The 23,178-nt window shown below is 41.5% G+C and overlaps 1 protein-coding gene across 1 annotated transcript; it reads left to right on the top strand.

Annotated features, from left to right (window-relative positions):
* Positions 1 to 1,103: 1,103 nt before the first annotated feature.
* Positions 1,104 to 21,487, top strand: LOC108601754. Its single transcript, XM_017989677.1, has 11 exons — positions 1,104 to 1,198; positions 2,660 to 3,051; positions 10,494 to 10,675; positions 12,982 to 13,049; positions 13,986 to 14,075; positions 16,054 to 16,296; positions 18,485 to 18,669; positions 18,751 to 18,857; positions 19,293 to 19,446; positions 19,507 to 20,714; positions 21,327 to 21,487. Exons 2-11 carry the CDS (start codon positions 2,684 to 2,686, stop codon positions 21,338 to 21,340), a joined length of 2,619 nt encoding a protein of 872 aa, XP_017845166.1. The 5' UTR covers positions 1,104 to 1,198; positions 2,660 to 2,683; the 3' UTR covers positions 21,341 to 21,487.
* Positions 21,488 to 23,178: the final 1,691 nt, after the last annotated feature.

The raw sequence follows: 23,178 nt of genomic DNA, 5'->3' as shown, positions 1-23,178 counted from the left end.
AAATGCTCGCTGCGCTGTTTGTATTGGTCAGCTGACTGTGTGTGTGTGTGATGTTGAGTACCTGAGCATGATAAAGCGGTTACACTGCTACAAAAAGTTGTAAACTGCAGAAAACTAAGAAAATTTGAAATTCAAAATAAATTATAAGCTGCAGAAAATTTAATTATAATATAATTGCCAATTTCTTTATTAGTGTTTATTAAAAATTATTAAAATATATTATAACTGCTAAATTTAGTTGTAGTGATAAATTGCTATTTGTCAACAATTTATTATTACGAATATTGTAAACGAATTTGCTAACAAACTAATTGATTTGCTTATAAATAATATCCCTCAACTATTTTTTAAGCTGTACGTCATTTTCTCTCAGTGCACGATCGACAACGGCATTGGGTGAGTCGCACCAATACAAACGCAACGACAACCAGCTGAATCTTGTTTGTGTATTGGGCTTCGCTTTAGCTGAAACTGAACGAAAGCTAACTTACCTGTTTCGAAATCAAGTTTGTTGCTTCTGTGTCGCTTCGGTGATCCGCACAGAAAGGTGCACGCGCGCATTCTTTACGGTTGGCTACACAAGAGCGTTTTGTTAGCCGAGAGCTCAGCGGATTTTCTCAATCAGTTTTTTGGCCACCAGTTGGGCACAAGCCGTCGGATATTTGCGGTTAATCGTCATCATTAGCGTTGCGGTTTAGTGTTTGTTCTTGCAACATAACATAACGTATATATCTATACCCCCGACAAGTGCTAATGTTAATTGAGTGCGACGCTATTAATGCGTCATTAGATTTGCAAATGAATCTTTAAAGTTCGTCGCGTTAGAAACCCCATAAATCTTTGTCGATACAATCAAAGTGCTTGTGCTTGAGATCCATGAATATGCAATGTTTAAAACAAATCAAATATATATAAATAAATAAAGAAATATTATCAAGTTGAAATTCATATGCAAAGTAGTTCAATTGAAATTGAAATATACAAATAATTGCTTGGCATTGCCATAAAGTGCCAAACATTGTGCAAAATCAAAAAATCGAAAATAAAAATAAAAATACATATTTATTTGTTATAAATTATAATTTATGCAAAAGCTTTGAGCAAATACATTTCCATATACTACACTGTGCTCGGCTTGTTGTGTACCCTACCTGCTGTACCCCAAATGGATATCACAAATTAAATCTTTTGAGCAAAGGTAAGACGCCAAGGCCCCAGCGAACAAACCCCCCCATAAAAATAATAAATAATATATAGACATGTGTGTACGAAAACGAGATTTACCAATTTCATTATTAACTTTGATAGAAATCAAATAACAAAATACTTAAAAGCCAAGCCAGAGAGCAAATTGTAGCCGCAACAAAAGTCAACTTCAACTTCATACAGACAAATGTATCTGCGCGCGTTCTTCATTTCATTCAATGACTTTTTGGTGGTCCCTATTCAAACAACTCCAAACAAATCGAGCATCGGCTCGATGGCACTCCAAACGTCAACTCCAACAACATAGTTTTTTGGTTTTTTTTTCTATTTTGTCTTTACTCTGATAAGTTCACTTGACAATGAGTTGCAACTAAGCCAGGCCAAGCCAGCAAGCGAGCCAGCCAGCCAGGCAAGTCAAAGTCATAGACAGAGATAGATAGCTTAGCGGTAGACAGTAGTGAGTACTGAAGTAGAAGAAAAAAAATTTGAAATTCATTACAAAACTAATTTCAATTGTTGCATTTTCAAGAATTTATGTAAATACCGAGTGTGGCGCCAGCTAAAGTATCATTCAACCAAAATTTTCACATGATATGGAAAGTGATAGTTAAAGGCAGCAGCAGTAAAAGTTTGAAATAAAATTAAGAATACTTGCAGGCTGTGCTCATAATTAAATTTATGATTAATTAATGCTTAGCTTGTGCAGTTTATTTGCTGACACCTTCAATTGTGAATGCAAATAGCGAGTTGTAAAATTTATGAGCTTGCATTTAGATAAAAGTGACAAATTGTCCATTAAACTAAGCGACACAATACATTATTTAAATTATGCTAGGCAAATGCGTCAGCAGCAACTCGAGCGCACCAACAACTTTTATTTGTCTATAATGCCTACTTTGGTATAGATAGGCCTTTTATAGTTTTTAGCATAACATGTCTAGCATGCCAAATTGATTTTTAAGCAGCCAAAATCGAATGACCTTCGTCCAACAGACTCTTTGACTCATTTGCCAGCAATTAAACACAAATTAATCATATGCATATTTAGTTTAACTATTGGGCGACTTAAACAATAAGCAGGCCGAATTACAAGCCATAAATCATTTGGCTTATGCAATGCCGAAACTGCCAAATCATCAAAGAGCCAGCCCAGCACATATGATATAAGTTATAAGATCTCTGTCTGGCACCCATCTGAGCAATTGTTGCTGGTAGCAATAACAATGCAAATCAGTTCTATAGACATGAATAGGCGCGGAAAATATGTTTTTGTTACACAAACAAAGCGCAGCACTTTGAACCAATTTCAGCTGCCGTGTCTGAGTGGCTAATCAGCAATTATTGTTTGATTTTATTAGCAAATCAAAGAGTTTGAAGCTACGCATTACAATTTAAAGCAAACCAAGCTTGTTATGAGTATTGACTTGATCTAAATTTGTCGCTATCTTTTTAGCAAATATTGGCAAACGTGTTGGCAATGTACGCGGATAAACGTGGCTTAGATAAGCCCAATGTGGCAACAGCAGCAGCAGCAGCAGCGGCAGTAGCAGTGACACACTTGGGTACGCACCCATTGCAGCAGCAACAGCAGCAGCAGCAGCAACATCATCATGTATTGCAGTTGCAGCAGCAGCAGCAACATCAACAGCAGCAACATCACATGCAACATATGCATGCGCATCATAATTTTCAGCAACACGAAACGGTCAGCTTGTCACAGCAGCAACACTTGCAACAGCAACAGGCTGCCCAGCAGCAGCAGCAACAGCAACAGGCCAGCCAACAACAACAGCAACAGCAGCAGCAGCAGCAACAGCAACAACAGGCAGCCGGCATGTTTACAAGGTAAGTCTTAGCGCCTATACCAACAGCAGCGCATCCTTAATCCGCTGCACATCTCGTTCACGGCGATTGCCTACAAATCAGCGGCAACAACGCATCAAATGAAAGCAAAAGAAGCTTAACATGCAAACTTTTAATTTCAATTTGTTTAGCACGCCTCGATATTTGTCAATGCAATTTGAAATACGAGACGCTGCGCAGCTTACACAACCATATATATATATGTGTATATATATATCTGTGCATATATATGTTGGTCTGTCTGTTTATTTTAAGTGTTCTGAAAACTGCAAATTGTTGATTTTCTTCTCGCGTTGCTTTCAATTTCTTTGGCAGGCGTTTTTATATTTTATTTCTTCGTTTATTTTATTTTTTTATTTACTCTGTGTGTTGTGTGGTGTGGTGTGTGTGTTTTTTTTTGTGGCCACTGCTGCCGGTTTTAATGGCCTCTTGTATTGGCAACTTGTAGTTCACATTTATCTGGCACTCGTAATCTTCTCCCAAGTAACCAACAACCGTCTACAGCGCTCTTCACATTCGCCAATCTCGTGCGTACCAGCGCCAACGCCGTTTTCCGATTCTCGCCCAAGACCCGCCAATATACCACAAACTAAAATAAAAAACAAACTAAAAAAAATACAAACCGAAAAACAGCTCAGCTCGTTCGACTCCTTCGCGGCTGCTGAGCCATTTTATTTAGCTCCAATTAATTAGTGCTTCAAATGTTTTGCCATAAGTTAAACCCGCACAGTGTGCGATTGACATTACCACGCTCGGGCCACAATCGTTTGCAGCTCAACTCAAAGCCAACGACATTGTCCAGCAGCAGCAGCAGCAGCAGCAGCCAGCAGGATAATCCCAGGAACATTGGCGCTGCCTGCATTGCCTGCTGGCCTGGCCAGCAGTTAACAGTTTTGCTTCTGAAATGTGTAAAACTCACGTGTGATGCTGTTGATGGTCTCCCATATGACGCTGACGTCTCTCACCTCTCCGCACACTTAGCAGGCAACTTCACTCTTTTGTGTGGGTGCTGCTGCTGCTGGTGGGTGTTTGCTTGTTTGTATATTGCTCTTGTTGTTGCAACTGTTGTCTCATTTGCTAGGCAGCCAATTGGCAAGCGGAAGCCATTGAGAGCATCAAATCAAATTAGAGCGTGTGCCATTAGGTAATCTATATGCGATGTTAACGACTACAAGCGAAATAAAAAAATACTATTTGAAATTAAAGCAAACAATTAAAAGTTTAATAGCAAATAGTAAGATTTATTGATTGATAAATTTTACATAAAATTTATGAATAACTAATTTTAATGAATACAAGCCTTTATTTAATTCAAAAAAGATATAAAAGCTATGGAAAAAAGTAATAAATTAAAAGCAAATAGTTTGATTTATTTGTTGGTAATTAAATAGAAAAACATTCCAATAAATGTTATATTATATGTATAAACAGCGCTATCAATTAATACATAAGAAGAATAATAATTTAGAAATAAATAGCTACAATTACCTAGATTTATTTGTTGGCTATTTTTATGTTTGCATATCAGCAAAATTCTAAGTAAATTAAACGTTATATACAATTTATTAATAGCGCTTTTCAATAAATGCATAAATCTATTCAATTCAAAAAAGGGTTGATAAATAAATAGCTAAACTTATTTATTACATGGCTGCCTTTTTGTTTGCATATCCGACAAATTCTGAATAAATATTATATAAAGTTTATAAATAGCACTTTTCAATTAAAATGCATATTTATTTAAAAACTTAACGAGCTCTGCTTGTAACCACAATAATTGACTTTACTAAATGTAAATATCAACAAATGTGAATATCTGAATATTTTCACTGCTGCTCCCATTTCAACTTCATTCATTCACATGCTTTCATTCAAGACATTCATTTAGCAGTTGGAATATTTGAAATTCCCACAACAAAGTTGAAAAGCGTGTGCGTGCGCTTTTACATTTGTTTTTGCTTAAAAATGGCGCGCGACTTGGACAAGCAAACAAAATTTCTATAAATATAGTATATGGTAGGCTTTAGTGCCAATAGCGGCGCATGGAAACCGTTAAACAACGAAAACTATATCAATATGCTCTAAATAATAAATAACACTAATTAAAAGTAAGAAAATCTTTTTAACACTTGCCACAAACAGTCAACACGCAAGAGCAAACCGAAAGGCAAAACCAATGTAGAGGCATTAATCCATGGCTCTGTTGCTGGCTGCTGGTCAAGTGCATTGATGCTCGGCTTCCTGGGTGAAACTAACCGAAACCGTTGCGTATTGTGAATGCCTACAGCATTGCTTTGGTTTGGTGGCGGTGTTAATTTTGTCAATTAGCATGCGCAGCTACATTTTGTATCTGTATCTTGGTATCTGTATCTGTAACGTTGCAAGCAGCAGCAGCAGCATTTTATGCTGCTAATTTCATTAACACATTTTTTTCGAAGTTATTTGCCCTGATCTGGCTCTGGCCATCATTCAGCTCCATTTACATTGCACTTGCAGCAGCGCAGCTTGCAATAGATTCTCTCTCCAGGCGTATTGATTGCTATGGCATAGCTAATTGCTAGCGACAATATTTGATGACGCGCGCTCTGCAGCTAATTGCTGCTGCCAACAACAACAATTGCACTGATTTGACCAAATTTGAACTCCAAATAAAATGCAGAGCAAATATGTAAGTGCGCCATGCAACACGTTGCGGGAGTTGCGGGAGTTGCTTGTGCTTGCAACCAAATCACAAAGAATGAGGCTAAGATACACAAAAAGAGGCAAGCAAACTTGCCCTCGGGGCGCGTCAAATTATTTAGCTGCGGCATCCTTGTGCTAATTGCCTGCCGCTAACGCTGCCGGTAAAGTGCAGCAGCCAGAGTCAGAGCCAGAGCCAGAGCCTAACCATCAATCCAGAGGAATATTTTAGAGTCAGCGTCAGCATCAGCGTCAGAGTCTGAGATTGAGTCTGAGTCTGGGGCATAGTTGGATAATTTCTGACCATGCCACCGCCGGGCAAAATATGCACAGAGCCACAAAGAGAGAGAACTCAAGTCATGGGAAAATTTCCGTACACACACAATTTGGGGTTTGGCTTACGCCTCGGCTACAGCTACTGAGCTCAGCAACAACAAAAACCAAAACAAAAAAAAGTCAGTTTCGCACGCAAATTAAGATAATCGAAAGCAAATGCAGCAACGGTAGCAGCTCCATGGTTAGCGCTCTGTAAAACGGGTTTAGTACCCGGTAGCAACAAATCATAAAAATATGAAAAATTATGCCGAAGCGCTTGATGCTGCGACTGCTGCTGCTGCTGCGGGGGCGAAGAGGGCGCTGCTGCTACTGCTGCTGCTGATGGTGGCGTTGGCGATTGTTGATGTCGAGCTTGATGACGGTCGTCGAAATCGAAGTGTGCTTTTGGCAGTCCATCATTAAATTGTGGCTAAGATACCAATCGCACATACACACAAAGAGAGCAACAGTAGCAACCACAACAGCAGCAACAGCAGCAGCAACAATTTGAATTGATTTCTTTGCTCTCTGTTTTGGCTCATTTTTGCGTATTAAAGCAATGAAATCGATTTTTAGTAGCATTTGCCAGAACTGCGTATAATAAAATCCAGTTGCAGCTTCTTTCATCAACGATGAAGGGCAACTCATTAGCTGATTAATTGCTGGCGGCTGCAATTATGCTGCAATAAACTTAATGCATTTACATAAAACATAAATTAATAGTTAGTTTTAATAGCTTAAGGACTAGCTAATACACTTAACAAGTCCAAGTTGCGTTCGTAGTGCAAACATTTGAAACTAGTGCTAGTGCTAGATAACATTTAACATTTTCTTAACTGATCATCTGAAGATGAATCATAAAAGCTTAAAGTGTGGTAGCCTAAAGTCCAGAGCTGCATAACCTATGCGAAACACCTTCGAGCACTTTTTGTGTCTGGCCATATAATTTGGTTAAAGGCCGCATCATAGCCAGCCAGAGCACCCCATGGTTATTAGATGGCCAACATAAGCGTAGCCAACTGCCTGTTATAGTTAGCTGTTCAGTTCTGCAGTTTTTTGTTGATTTTTTGCAGCGCTCGCTCACTTTTTTTTTGTATGCTAAACGTTGCCGATGTTAATCTTGTGAGCTGGGGGCAGCTCTAGAGAGAAAGAGAGAGACTGCGGCACAGACTGCGGGCACAGCAAGGTATCGATTACTGCCACCGACTTACGCAGACGCGTTCGCTTTTTACACACACACACACAAACAGAGGCGCAGCCAGAAGATCGACAAGTGTTTCCCAGGAATTCCAAGAACCGCTGAGCTGTAGCTCAAAACGAAACACAAAGGCATTGTGCGGCGCCTGGCAGTTAATTGTGCGCCAAAACAAAACCAAAAACCAAAACAACTTGGCGGTGGGTCGGGCGTGGGTTCAACGCCATGCCGCTGTATAGGATTACCTGTCCAGCCGGAGAGTCAGACAGACAGTTGGAGCGTCAGTTAGGCAGGCAGGCAGGCAGGCAGTCAGAGACGTACAATTGGATTGGCAGTGGTCATCAGTTTGGAAGTTGGAGAACGCAGCGTTCATTATGCGCCGTTTTGCACTATTTTCCGCACAGGAAAATCATTAGAGCTGCCCGCAGCGTTCAGTTTGTGGCAAACTATATCGTGGGAATATGGCAAATAAACTTGCCCAAATTACACACACAAACAGACACACACACACACACACACAGATATAATGTGAGGGAGAGTGATAGTTAGAGCAACAGAGATGGAGTGCAAATGCCTAGACAATTTACAACAATAATAACAGCAACAGGAACAACAACAAGAGCCACAGCAAGCAGTCGAAGCAACGCGTCGCTTCAGGAAAAGTGCAATAAAAATTTGCGCAAATTTCGTGTTTCTGTTGGCCTGCAATTGCTATTGACTCGAAGCTGGACTCGTAGGACTCTCTCTGCCAGACTGACGCCCCAATGCATATTAAAACCAAGCTTAGATTGCCACACGTACTTATACAGATCTATATATACATATATATATGTATGTATGCATAAGCAGATGAGATCTAGATAGCAGCTGGGGCTACCCCCGGGCGCCTGTGATTTATTTGCTGCAGAATTTAACGATGGCGCTGAGGGACGCCATAAAATCAAGCAGAGCTTGAGCTCGCATTTAAAATGCATTTAACTTAATAGTTTGGCATTACGTTTGAGCTTTATGTGCTAATTAGCTGAGAGCCCAAACTACATACAACAGCCAGACTTTAACCTTCAGCTTAAGGCTGTGTTGTATAGTGGGCGTTTTATCAGCTGCTGAGCTGCGGCTGAGCTGAACTGAGTTAAGCTCAGAACTGCGAGAGCTGAACGATGATGATGACAACAACAAGATTTGCGCCTAATTTCTGTGGAGCACGTTAACTTTGTTGGATATCTTGTGCGCTAGGGAAGCGTAAAACAAACAGCAGGCCAAGTACTAAGACTTGATTAAGATCTTGACTGCCACACTGAGATTAAACATGTGCCAGTTGTTTGCACAGGCGCACAACTTGGTGGGAGAGGCTACTCTGAGACTACTGAGTAGGCTCCTACGCCGCCTCCAACTTGGGCACAGGTTGCCTTGGCTGCGGCTCTGCTGCTGACGCCTCGCTAAGAATCGTGTTTATGCTTTTAATTAGCAACAACAACTTGTACAGTAGTTGCAAGCAGTATGCTGCTGCAGCATCTGCTGGCCGCACTTGGTGCTACTTAGTGCCGCTTGAGTGGAGATTTCAAGGTACCGATAGATATATTAAGAAATGACATGACATGTCTCGCTCACTCTGCCCTCATACTGGCCAGCGCAGATAAATTTTGATGTAGATTACAGACCAAAGATGTGTGCAACAGTTTGACTCCTTCTTTATGATGTTGTTGTTGTTGTTGTTGTTGTTGCTGTTGTGGGAGCTATAAAGAAAACGTTGCAAGCCATTAACACGTTTTTTTTTTTAGAGTATCGCCTGCGCTGGCATCTTGCTTATGATAAATATTTAAAAAGCTTATTAATTATGCCACAAATGGCCACAAAGCAGTTGCTTGCTGGTATTTTATGCAACTAATTGGAAATTGGCAGTGTGGGAGCCAGATGTTGACATCTCGATAAACATTCTCATGCCTATGCATATTTATATAAAAATTTAGGCATCTAATTAAATAATTCTTGGCCTTGTTAGGCCACAAGCTGTAAGCTGTATGCCAATTAAAATTTCTAGGCACACGCACAGCTTTAAATCAATCAGCCAATCAATTAGCGCCAACCCTTCACTACTTTGAATACGGCACGCCCATTGTGACTTAAAGTGGAGCTATCACAGCATTTAAATCAATATGCATTTTAATTGTACAAATCACCTTGACTTAATTGTGAGTGTGTCCGTCTAGAGCCGAGCACTCAATTCGTCGCAAATCTGTTCTATTATGGTCGCTTGGTCGGTCGGTCAGTTGCTGACTTGTTTGCATTGCATGCAGCGGCTGCGGCAAGATTTTGTTGCATGCAACGCGCACAGCGATACATGTGTGTGATTGTTTTAAATGTTAACATGGCCATTTAGAGGCAATAACAGCGGCAAAATGCTAGTGTAGTTATACTCCAATGATCGAGGAAAGCGAACAAGGCGCGGGCACTTGCTGTTATTACAACAATATTACCAACAATATTTATCAAGCGCTTGCAAAATCGCTACAACTCACTGCGGTCGCAGCGGCCAACAATGGCCAACAACCGTCAGCATAAATATTAAACAAACAAGCAACAACAAAAAGTACTCATACGCCGCGTGCGCAGCCGCCAACGCCGCCGCCGCTGCCTCAACGCTGAATAAAAAGACAAATTTATGATTTATGAATTCAACCTTGTAAATAATATGCTCACAAAAGTACACACGGACAGATCGCTAAACGCTCGCCGCAACGCCACAAGTAACAGCAACAACAACAAGCAACAAGACAGGCCATGTAGCAAGGCTGAGACTGACCAACCTACTTGCACAATTTACCGCACAAGGCATGTGTGGCAAGTGTGGCTGCTGCCCCACATCGACCAGCGTTGCAAGAACAACTACAACTAGCTGCTTGTTGCATGATTTTTAAATGCGCGATGAGTTATTTATGCATCTCTCTGGCATGCGCCTTAGCTTAACCCGCAAATGCCCACAAAGCACTTTTTTTAACAATCAATATAAAGTATTAGTAGTTGCTTAAGTTTTCAAATGGCATGCCAAACAAATTCCATATATATAAATTAATGTGTTGTGTTGCCAAGCGGCAACAATGGGTTAATACCCAGGCTGTGAAAACATATGCGCCTCTGGGTCCGCACTGTAGTCCGGAGTGTGCATTATTAAGCTGTAGCTGTGAACGTGCTCATATATATATTCTAATTGTTTGCCTTTTGATTATTACCCTTGCAGATTCGATGCAAACAAGTCGACCAAGGGCGCCTCGAAGATGCGGCGGGATCTTATAAATGCCGAGATAGCCAATCTGCGGGATCTGCTGCCGTTGCCGCAATCGACGCGCCAAAGACTGTCCCAGCTGCAGCTGATGGCATTGGTTTGTGTTTATGTGCGCAAAGCCAACTACTTTCAACAAGGTGAGTGGATTGTGCATTGCATTGCGGAGGCGACGTCGAGGGGCGGGCAGGAGTAGGAGACTGGCGCTTGATGCATATGCATGTTGATAATTGGCTGCACGTTGATTGAATATGCATGAGTCATGCAGTTTTGGACCCCACGCCATGCCACACAGCATTCGTTTAGCCCAAATCAACTAGGCAAACCGAAACAACCGCTAGGCGCATGAATTTATGTTTTGTATGTCTATTCATATGTCTATGTCTCCATAGCTGAAATTGTTTGCTGCTCCAAAAGCTGACTAGAGTAATTGCCTAAGCGTCTAGGCACGCACCCAACTCACTGCCAAATTGCTCAGCGCCAGTTGCCAAGCTCTCTCTCTGTCTCTTTGTTGCGCTGTTGGTTCATCCTCCTTTAATGCGCATGCGCGCACAGGTCAACGCGCAGGCGCAACTGAACGAGATCAAGTCAGGATTTTGTTTTCTTTTTTTTTTTTTTGTGGATAATTACGAAAATTGTTTTTCAAATTAGCGTTGTGCGGTACATAAGACCCATAGATAACACACACACACATTCGCACAGGCCTGGGTCTCTTAACTTGGCTGGCATCTTGGCCATAGCCATAGCCATGTGAACTAGGTACGTTCGCGCTTTGCTCTTGCCTAGTATAATCTGCAATCCCAAACTCAAGCTCGCTGGTTTCAGCACCAACAGCACCACCAGCACCACCACCACCCTGCGCCCACTCTCTGCACTGAGGCAATTTCACAATTGCAATGGTAACAACAACGTCTGCCTTGCATTGCTATAAATATTGCGATAAATCAAAATGTGCGATTTATGTGTTCTACAAATTGCAAAAAATTAAACTTAAGTACTGCTTGCTGTCTTGCTCTAGCACTAGGCTCGCGCTCTTTCTCGCTCTCTAGGCGCGCGCTGCTCTGTTATATTATTGTTTTCTTACTTTTTTTTAACGCTAAGTGTGAGAAATTGTCGGCGTTTGTTAGTTTGTCGTTGCTTTTCTGCTCTTATACTTTTTTTTTTGGGTGTGTGTATGTGTGTGTGTGTTGCTGTTGTTGTTGTTCATTGTCATTGCACCGTTTAAGAGCATTTATAATCACAATCACAAATTGTGTTAATATTGGCACGCTATCGCGTCCAAAGCCACAGAACACGAGCAACTTTTTAACTTCAAGTTCAAGGCATGTTGCTCTTGTTTTTGTTGTTGTATTTTTTCTGCTTGCACTGGGTGTGTGTATGTGTGTGTTATTATGGGTGTGGCTTTGTCTGGGGCGGCACATTGAGATATGCGATTAATAAAATATTTATAAACCAAATTGAGTTTTCACTGCAAATTATGAATGCGCGCAGTTTTTTGCATTTTTCTTTGCCGTCGGCTTGAATTATTTTATTTTATTTATCATATAAAGATAGCAACATATAGGGCAGATACAACAGCAACAAATTTAATTTTGTTTTGTTAGCAAACAATTATTATTTTATTATTGTTAGCAACAATTCCCACAGCAACTGCAACTAGAGTATTTAACATTCAAGCCTTTAAGCTACTACCACACCTGTCTATTATTATTGCTATTTTTACTTAACTATTTCGACTGTTTTAAACAGATTTCTTGCTGTTATATTAAACAGACTGCATAAAAATCTGACTGCATTCATGGCCTTTACGTTCAAGTTCAATGAAATTACAAGTTGTGGTTGCTGCCGCAATGATTGTTGCTGTGGCTGCTGCTGCTGCTGCCGCTGTGACTGTTTGCCAGGTGCGGGAGTATCTCGCAGTGTTTTAAAAATAATTGATCTTGATGCTGGCTGCAGCGGCGCAGCTGCAAGCAACTAACTGCAATTGCACTCAGTGATCGCAGTTGATTTTCGCTTTGCTGTTGCTGTTGCAGTTGCTGTGGCAGTTGCTGCTGCTGCTGCTGCTGCTGCCATCTCAGTGACAATGACACATTTTCTTTTAGTGATTCACTTGTTTTTGTGTAGCTTATTGTATGTAGAATATAATCAATGAATGCACAATCGATTGCATCTAACAATTGCCGTCAGCGCCCAAGTGTATTATTAACAGATAGTTTTTTAATTAGCTGCACTTTGTCTTTATGTACATATATATGCATATAAAATTGCACTTGCAGCCATGGGAAAAACTCGAAACAGTCTAGCACATTTGCACTTAAGCTGAGGCGGATGCTTGGGCTGCCACTGGGCGCGCCTGTTAGCCAAAGTGGCATTAAGAAAAAGGTCAAGAGTTCATGCCAAATTAATATCAATTACTTTTGTTTTTCTTTTTGTTTTTGTTTTGCAGTATTTAAGCGACACAATGCGCTGCATCAACATCATCAGACAGCAACACCAAATATTGGCTTCTCAAAGGTATGTGGCTAATCAATTTAAATCTTATCAATTATTAATTGTGTAGAAAAACAACTCAATTTAAGTGAGAGAGAGAGAGAAGCGTTGACAACTCAACTAGTGAAGTGAAGTGAAGTGAACCGTAAAGTTCCAGTGAAAAAACAACTCTATTAATGGCACAACTGTGTGTTCATATCATAAGCCAGAAATCATTTAGCCACCGCCACTTGCTGCGCACCAAATACACAATCAGTGAAAAGTTGGCAAAAGCCAAAACGAAAACCAAAATGAAAACAATAAATGCTGTGCTTAAACAAACAGCAGCCAAGAGACAAACAAAACAACAACAGTCAGTAGACAGTAGTCAGTCAAGCTGCTCTGACTCTCAGTTCGTCTGTCTGTTTGTCTGACTGCCACTGGCTGCCTGGGCTGGAGCTGGATGGTCGGCAGATTGATCTACATACCTGTGCGCACTCGTGACTGAATTAAATACATGTACACACATACAAACAAACTGAAGACAGACAGACACACATAGTATAACCCAAGTCAATCTTTACTTTTTGTTGTTGCTGCTGCTTTCAGTTTGTCAAAGACCCGGCTAACTTCTTTGGGCTAACAATTTATTAGTGCATAGACGCGAAAATGAATTTGCATTTTCAACACAACGCGCAGAGCGCTCTGAGCCAGAGACAGAGTCAGAGCAGTTAGTTAACTTAATAGAGGGTGTTGCCTAAACATAAATTTGCAATATTAACTTTTTACAAGAGCTGTCAGCAACTAAGCGCTGTAATTAATTTTTGTTAACCGCTGCAGTTACTTCACAAGCGTGAAAGTAAACATATAAATTTCGAAAATATATATTCATTTAGCATTACTATAATTTGCTGTCTTTATTCAATTAAATGCACCCATTATATGGCATCAATTGTAAATCAACATTCATTTGTCTTGCAGGCGCTTTCCGGCTTTCTAATGATGCTCACACAAAATGGCAAATTGCTCTATATATCGGATAATGCTGCCGAGTACCTGGGACATTCCATGGTAAGTCGACTTTTCTTTTTCGTTTGCTCCTTCTTTCCATTTCGTTTCGTTACGTTTCGTGTTGTTCCTTTTTGTGTTTTTTTGGCTGTTTTCTGTTACCCTCGAAAACGATTTGCGCGAATAATTAGAAAAGCAAAGTCTATGAAAGTTTTTCGGCTAAAATTGTTACAGCCGTTGATACAAATCTCTGACAAGCGACAACAGGCAACGACTACAGCGACGACGACGTCAAGCTAGCAAACAACAACAACAATAACAACAGCAGCAGTAAACAGCAAATATTTGTTGCTAGTTTTTGTGTGTTGCAGCAAACTTGACTGTTGCTCCTGCTGCTGCTGCTCCCGTTGACAAGAGTTAGCAACAACTGACTGCCATAGCGTCGATTCATTGAGCTTACATAAATCTGCTGCTTGTACTACACAAAAGTTCCTTAAAACTGTTGCAAACAGCACAACTTTATAGTAGTTGCTGCTACTGCTGTTGAGGTTGCCGCTGTTGTTGTTGCTGTTTCAAGTTTTGTTTATCGCACGTTTACGCTGCCTAAATAGCAAGGTTATACATATATCGTGGCCTTTCACTTTGCATTTGAAGCATTACAGCTAAATAAATATGTTTTAGCTGCATATAAATGCAATTGCATGCTGTGTAGCATGCATGTGACATATCTCAGTATTCTACATAACAAACTGAACTGAACACTGCTACGTATACGAGATTTGAGAGAATATACAAATCGAGAGCTGCATGAGCTGCCATATGTGTGCCAAGACGTGTGCAGTTAGTTATTCATCTAAAACAAACAGACAGAGAGACATTGACAAAGGTACACAGCGCTTAAGCCAAAGCCAAAGCCAAGTGATTGCTGAATGTTTGTTTCGTTGCCGGCATTTGGCGCAGAGTAATGGGGCGTATGAGTTATATTTTAAAGCCGCAACTGTCAAATGTAGCATTTGAAAAATCGTTGCGTTCATGCATAAATCACCAATTTTGTCGTATTTATGTTTTTGGCACGCCTAATATACATTTTAAGATCTAAATGAATTAATCTAGCTACAGCGCTTAAGTGAAAGTTTTGAAAGGTTTAGTAGTTTATTTAAACATTTCATGTTGCTGCTGCATTAACACAGCAAAACAATTTTTTCTGTGTTTGTTTGCAACAAAATCAAATGGTGCACCAATGTTTCCGGCAACTTGTTGCCTGCCCCAAAGAGCCCCAGCTTACTTTCAAGAGATTGTCGGGCCCCACACACAGTGGCTGCCTGGCTGGCTGGCAGGCCCAATTGGCAACCATGACACTTGACAGCCTTTGGCCTTTGGGAGCGCGGGCCTTATCAGGCGACACCCCCACAAAAAAAAAAAAAAATAAAAGCGGCTAAATGGTCAAGCGAGTTCATAAATTGTCTGCCATAAGCCATAAAGCCATGTGTTGGCATAATTACGGCACAATAACTCTGCACATGAGTGAGGCCCAAATGTGGACTGCCCTACCTACTATTAATTTGTGCTGGCAGGCCAGCCAGGCAGACAACAACAACAACAGCAGCAGCAGCAGCAGCAGCAGCAGCAGCAGCAACAACAAGTAAAGTTAATTAACAAACTGCCAAAATTGTCAATAGAGTCGACTAGCAACATGTTGCTGTTGCTAGCACAATTGTTGCTGTTGCTGTTGCTGCTGCTGTTGCTTGGGCATCATAATTCCAATTCGATTTTTGCATATTGCCATAACAAGTTGGCATTGTCATGTGTCATGTAGCGACAGCGACCATAAATAAATTACAAATGCAGCCACTTGGCATTGTAAATTGGCCCGAGCGCTGTGCACTGTTGCAGTCATTGCAGCCATAATTGTCAACAATAATAAATAAACTGATGAGCGTGCGAAAGGCAGCGCGCAATCTGCGGATTGTCAACTTCATAAATTTTAAGCTTATTTACTAAACGTTCGGTTAACTCTTGTCTTGTCTTATTCGCTCCACAGGAGGATCTGTTAATACATGGCGATTCCGTTTACGATATTATTGACAAACAGGATCACGCAACCATACAGGCCGAACTGAATCGGAACGTGCCACCGCAGCCAGGTGGCAATGTGAGCAGCAGCGATGCCACTTCAGCCAGCAATGGTGGTGCATCCACTTTGGAAGGCGAGCATCGCATGTTTCTCTGTCGCATGAACGTTAGTCGCAATGCGCGACGCCAAATGCGTTTCGGTGATCAAAAGGTGAGTGCCAGCCACACACTCAAGTATGAGTAAGCGCGTGTAGTCTCTCTCTATCTCTTTCTCTCTCTGACATAAATTGATGAATGAATCACCTGAAAGCGTGTTGCGTGTAACACTCGAACAGCCCAGCAAGCCAGCCAGCCAGCCAGCGAGCTTGCCGCCTGCAGTCAAAGTTGTTGTTGTTATTGCTGTTGCTGTTGCAGTTGCAGCCACGCAATGAATTATGCATGAGCGCGCATGCGTCGTCTGCCCCATACAGCTTGCCCCACAGTCTGTGGGACAGACAAACAGATAGACAGACGCTGCTGCTGCTGCTGCTATAAGCTGACAAACGATGACAGTTGACGTGAAACGGGTGGGTGCACCGCAACTGCCGCAACTGACTGCTGACTGCTCTGATTGGCCGCCTCTTATGATCATCATGTTGTGAAAAAATAAAGCAAAAACGCCGCAACAATATAAATGAATGAATGCGAGCACCACAATATGAAGTTGTCAGCCGCAAGTCAGCCAGTCAACCAGGCGGCCAACAACACACATATTCACACTCACACACACACACACACACACACACACACACACACACACACATATGCAGTGTGGCCTCACAGCGGGCACAGGTTGTATACGTACTTAGTACAACCAAATCTGTCAACGAAGACGACGCTGAAGCGGAGAGATTCAGACCGCAGACGTGTTGAAAACGATGATGCCTGGCTACCGTATACGTTATATGTGTGTATGTATGTGTGTGTGTGTGTGTGTGCTGCGAGCAAAATGTTGTGGGCGGTCGCTGGTCTTTTATGCATATCTTGTTTGCACTTTTTTGTTGTTGCCATTTTCGTTGCCTGATGTGCACTGCGAATTATGGAGATAAGCTGAGGCGTTGACAGTTGCCAGCAAACGTTTTTAATTAAGTTAAAAGTTAACACTTTAATGAGCAGCTGTATGAATTGCATTTCCTCAAAGATTTTCCCAAGCATTTCCCACGTTATGTGCAAAGCTTAACTGTTATAAATGTTTGAAGCTAGTTTTTAATTTATTTAGCAGTCAACGCATAACAATTTACAAAGTTAAGCAACAGTTTAAGCTTTAAGCTTGAAATTTTTGAAAAGCAAACAATTTAATATATAAATTTATTAGCATTCAATTCAATGGGATGATTTCATGCTAGTCAAAGTTGTTTTTAAAATAATATTCTCATAATAAAGTTACACTATCTTAAGTAAGTTTATTTAAGTATTACTCATGGGTTAACACTTTCTGAATCATAGACCCCACCTATATAGATGGGTTAGGCATTGCTTAGCATTTACTAAATGCTGTCAGTTAAACATTTAGTGAGACCCATACCCATGTCGGGAGCAGAGTTGGGGCCTACATGAACTATCGGCGATAAGCGAAATGCGGCAACATTCACCCGGCACTCGTTAATATGCAATAAAAATGGACCAATAAATAATTATGAATGAGGTCAGCATAGTTCAGTGCTAGTAAGCCAGCAACGACCATAGACAAAAGACCAAAATAAACGGCAACGGCAACAGCAACAGCAACCGCCGCAGCCACAATGCTATCAACAGGAGACGTTGGCGACAGCGTCGGCAGTGGCGCCTGCTCCCCAGTCTAAGGTCGTCTCATTTAACAGAACAGTAAGAGAAACAAAAAGACAAAAACAAAAAACAAAAAATCAGCGACGACTACGACGATGGCGTCTGCGTCATCGTTGGGTTGGGATCGCAGTCAAGCTGCATTTGCATTTTAGCCGAAGATGCAGCAGCAGCACCAAAAGCTATGAAATGCAATTGCAATGGAAAACTAAATGCAGGCACGTTTTAATTGGGAGACAATGGGCTGAGAGACTCAGACTGAGACGCAGACGTAGACTGAGCCTGTGTGTGTGTGTGTGTGTGTGTGTGTGCGATTTCAACTTTGACTGTAGCTGCAATTCTTTTGGGCTCTTGCGTATGCAAAGAAAAAAGAAAAAAAAAACATTTCAGTGATTGCCTTTTATAAATTATGGAATCAGAGTAAAATGTCTATGAGCCTGCAAGCATGCCGGCCCAAAAATGGCCACAACTAGCGGCGACAACGTGCGCGCCAATTTTCGTGGGAGCCCCAAAGAACAACAATAAGAAAATCTCGTAGCTAAGCCGGCCGCATTCTCTCGTTCCGTTTTTGTTTACAGGTCGTTTTGGTGCAGGGTCACTATTTGTCATTTTTGCCGCTCTGCAGTCGCAACGAGCCCGTCTTCTTGGCCACCTGCACACCCATCGCCATGCCCGAGACGCGTGAGTGTGTGGTGCAGGGCGCCACCAATGTCTTCACCACCATACACTCCATGGATATGAAAATCGCGCACATCGACAAGAAGTAAGTACGGAACGATAGTTTGCAGTCTCCAAGCTTACACTACATGGCATTTAACCACCTGTTGATTGTTCCTATTTACAGCGGCGAATTTCACTTGGGCTATGATAAGGCGACGCTCCAGGGCACGTCCTGGTATAATCTCATACACAGCGAGAATCTGCGTGAGGCTCAAAGCAAACACAGGCTAAGTAAGTCGACTAACTAACTAACTATACTAACACTTAATTATGCCTTTTAAAGCAGCTCAGCTATTTACATTTCTATAACCTTATATAGCCTTTAAAAGTTTAAAATTTAATACAGATTAAGCATCGAGCTTAGCCTAATATTAACTTTTTATCGTATTAAATTGGTAGATTAGTCTTGTCTTTGCTCATAATTAAAATCATAATTTGTCATATCAAGTAACTGAGTAATTTGTAATATCAGTAATTGATATTGATGCATATAATTTGAAGTATCTAAGCTTGTTCTTGCTTACTAAGATTTGTATAAGTATAAGCATAGTTAGCATTAAAAGAAATTGACTTAAATATATTTCAGTTTAGAAATGTTGCTCATCATTTTAACCTCAAACGATTAATTAGTTATTATTTATTAAAATATATTTGTTTGCTTTTCAGTTACGCAATCGGAGCAGGATCGCAGCTGTATACTCTTGGTGCGCATGCAGCGCTCCAGCGGCGACTACACCTGGGTGCATGTTGTGTTGCAAGTGCGCGACAGTCCGGACTCTACGCAACAGCCCGTTATAGTCTGCACCAATCAAGTTCTAAAGTAAGTAACGCCTCTTAGACTAAACTCACGCTTCAAGCTAACACAAATAAAATTTCATAGTGAACGCGAGGCTACCATAATGCTGGCCAACTCCTGGCTCTACCACTACTACACAGTGCAGTCCAAGATACAGTTTGGCATGCCACTCGAGAGCGCCATGCGTGTTACGTCGGCGAGCAGCACTGGCGGCTATTACAGCACGCATCAGCAGCCACATGGCGGCGGTACAGCGGGCATCAATCTGGGCATGTCCGGTGCGGCGGTGGGCATGGCGAGTGTATTTGGCGCACAGCATGCGCATCATCATCATCATGCGGCGGCGGCGTATCATCATCATCATACGCATATGGGTGCCACCTATGGCGGTGTGTATCATGCCGAGGGTGCCTTGGAGCTGAAAGAGGATCAGCAGCTGTACGGCTTTCAAGCGACTGCGCCCAGTGGTGGCGGCGGTCTGGAGCCCGTGGATTATAGTCAGGTAAATGGCGCTGCATCAAGCAGTCAAAAGTCCACGCGTTCCACAGCATCACCGCCGCCGCCCAAGAAGCGTGCGCGCAACAAACTGGAGCCGCTCTATCTGCATGCCGAACGTTCACCCGCCGCAGTCATTACGCCGGAGCCGGATTGCTATGCCTTACAGCCTGCTTATGCTTCAGGTGGCGGTGGCGGTGCTTTGTCCAGCAGCAGCGATGCAGCCACTTCAGTTATCTATGCCACTATTGTGCCCACACGTCCGCGTTTGCCAAACAAAGCGCTGCCGCCCGATCCGGCGGACTTCATAGAGCAATGGAATCCCAGTCCGCCTTGGTCCGAGTCCGCGCAGAAGGCTTCGCTGGATAGCTTTGGCTCGTCGCATGAACTTAGTCCCTGCATTACAACCACTCCGCCCACGCCTACAAGTGCCACACCCCATCATGGCGGCATCAGCTCACAAACTATTGGACCTGCGTTCAGCTTTGAGTGGATGTCCGATCCGCTGGTGCCTGTAGCCTATCAGCAATGGCCAGCAGCAACAGGTGATCATCATCAGCATTTGTCACAGCATCTGGCAGCAGCACAGCAACAACAGCAGCAGCAACACCATCATCAGCAGCACCACCTTCAAACGCAGCAGCAACACCAAACGCACCACACACACTTAAACGCGCCACAAGCACCACAATTAACGCTGCATGGCGGTGTGCACGTGGCGCGCGTGGAACTTGCCGCCGATTTAGTGGCTGCGGGCACGGGCCGTGCTGATGCCCCCGAACCGGTCGAGGATAGAGGTTAGTATATTTTTGATTGGCACGTTTCCATCTCCGTCCAATTGACATTCACATGCTAAATAATTCGGCGCAAAATAAAGTAAAAAAACAATAGCAGTCGGCATTTTATACAGTCAAACGACATAAGATATTTAAGAGTAACCTAACTAAGAGATACTCATTTTAAAGAAAGTCAGTTATGAATCTAAGACTGGAGCAAAGTTTTTCTTAGACGAAATAATTTTTGCGCTATTATATTCGTAAGCACAGGGAAATATTAATAAGCATTTCAAATTTATATATAAAACTATTTTCATTAGCATGAAATTCTTACAATATAATTTACGATCCCACGTGTATATATTTATTTTATATTAATAATAATATTTAAACACTCAATTAAATCTTTATCAGATATATAACTGAAATATCTTCCGCTTAAATTTCACTTCAATTTCATTCAGGCGGAATAGTTTTGCATATTTTTGATAGCTTTACTATATATACCCCATTCTCTGTAGACGATAATGAGCGGAGTTGATGAACTTATTTTTAACATTCTTTGCAACTACTGACACGCTTAAGCTACGTTTATAGATCTTTCACACATTGTTTCTCTTTGACTGATTTCAGATACGAAAAATTAGTGACCTGCGCATTATGCAAAGCTCGGAATAACCCAACGCGGCTCAGCGTGCAACGGGCAGGTGATAATCACACTTAAATTAATTGCCACTTGTCATCTTAGCGTTTACATTATTATTTTTATCTAACTCGAAACAAAACACAAGCACACAAAACAATAGCAATAAGTAATAATAAAGAAAAAACAATGACAATAGTTATTTTAATATAGATATATTCTATGCTAGTAGTATATGCAAAGTTTAAGGCTAGTAGCCAACTTATTTTAGAGCAGTTATTGTTCACATAGCAATTTGTCAGTGCAATTTTGTTTAAAACTCTAACATTAAGTTATATTATATTAGCATACTCGTATATAACTTGCAAATTAGTTTTACGATAAGCAAAAGGAGCTCTATTAGCAATAGCTTTGTCTACATATTTATTTTTTTAATGTCATTTTTAATGGCGCATTTTATGAGTATTTTTACAGATATATATATGTATAGTATATATGGAGTTTTTCTTTAGACAAATTAGGTTTATTGTAATATTTATGAACAGCAATAGTTATTTATAAATAATATTTATTATCAATTTGTCTTTTGATCTTGCTTATACAATAAACAAACAAAAGTATTTTGAATTTGAAATTTAAAACAAAAAAGAACTTTTTATTTCAACAAATTTGCCATTGGACTTGTATTGGCGCCTAGTTAGAAGAGTCGTGAGTGATAATCACAGCTTATAAACATATATGTCTGTTGTCTGCTGTAGCAATTATTACTCATTGTTTACCATTTAGGTGCACTCCAAGGCGAAGCCAAAATTTATGAGCCACAGCGGCAAAAAGTTTATGGTAAATGTCATGATTTTAAGTTTTCCATTAATGCATTTGCACTCTGAACCAGCCACCGAAAATTCAACAACAACAGTCCGTTGGCCAAGCTGCTGCTAAACGCTTTCGCCAAGCCCCATAACCCACCAATACACAAGCGCCAAGTTGGCACCACTCATAGACATTTTCCATTTGAAACTTCTGGCTGGCTGGGTGACGATGCTGCTGACGCAGAACAGACGCCAGACAGTCGAATTTCACACACAGCAGTTGTGCCTCTTGGCCCGATGCGCTTATGCTCCTTCAATATATAATGCTTGTATGTGTGTGTGTGTTGCTTTTTTCGGCTGCAACAGTTGCAGTTGCACACACAGATCTGTGGCGATATGCGCTCAAATATTGTGAGTAGAATGGCCAGCAAAGCAAAGCAAACAAAACCGAAAGCAAAACAAAAGAGCCAAACGAAACGGAACGAAATGCCGCAGCTGAGCCGATTGAATGACTCCACATTGCCTCGTCTGAGATACTGACTGGCCATGGAGGAACTGCGACTGCGACTGGACGACGACGACGACGACACACTTACAGGCGACAGCGACGACGAAGGCAGAGCAGCATTCTCAGAAATATTGGTGTAGGTCACAGGCAGAGATAACATGCTGCGACTGTTGCCTGGATTGGGTCTCACTGCTTGGCCTCATTGTATGCAAATGTGCCACGATCAGCGGTTGGAGGCAGCCACCCGCCCAAGCAGCAGCAGCAACTGCATCAACTCCTTGCGCTCCTGCTCATGGGTGCCAGAATCGTTTTTCTTTTGCCTTTTTTTCACTCGATTCTGTCTGTGTGTGTGTGTGAGCACACATTTTGGATTTTTGGTTTTTGAGTTGTGTGATTGTTTTATTTTGCGCATTTTTGCATTTCGTTTGTGTTTGTGTGCCCAGCTTATGTAAGCGAGCGCATTAACAACAACGACTCCTTGCATGCAAGGATTGTTACATATTTGCCCTTAGAGCTCAACATGTG

The sequence above is a fragment of the Drosophila busckii genome, chromosome 3R (genome assembly GCF_011750605.1).
Source record: "Drosophila busckii strain San Diego stock center, stock number 13000-0081.31 chromosome 3R, ASM1175060v1, whole genome shotgun sequence".
NCBI classification, from domain to species: domain Eukaryota; kingdom Metazoa; phylum Arthropoda; class Insecta; order Diptera; family Drosophilidae; genus Drosophila; species Drosophila busckii.
This window is presented reverse-complemented; position numbering and strand designations above follow the sequence as displayed.

Excerpts from the sequence above, each read along its gene's own strand:
- LOC108601754 (XM_017989677.1), top strand. The coding sequence starts at position 2,684 with ATGTACGCGGATAAACGTGGCTTAGATAAGCCCAATGTGGCAACAGCA. Across the intron at positions 3,052-10,493 it reads GCAGCCGGCATGTTTACAAG|ATTCGATGCAAACAAGTCGA; the intron begins GTAAGTCTTAGC and ends TTACCCTTGCAG. Across the intron at positions 13,050-13,985 it reads CAAATATTGGCTTCTCAAAG|GCGCTTTCCGGCTTTCTAAT; the intron begins GTATGTGGCTAA and ends TTTGTCTTGCAG.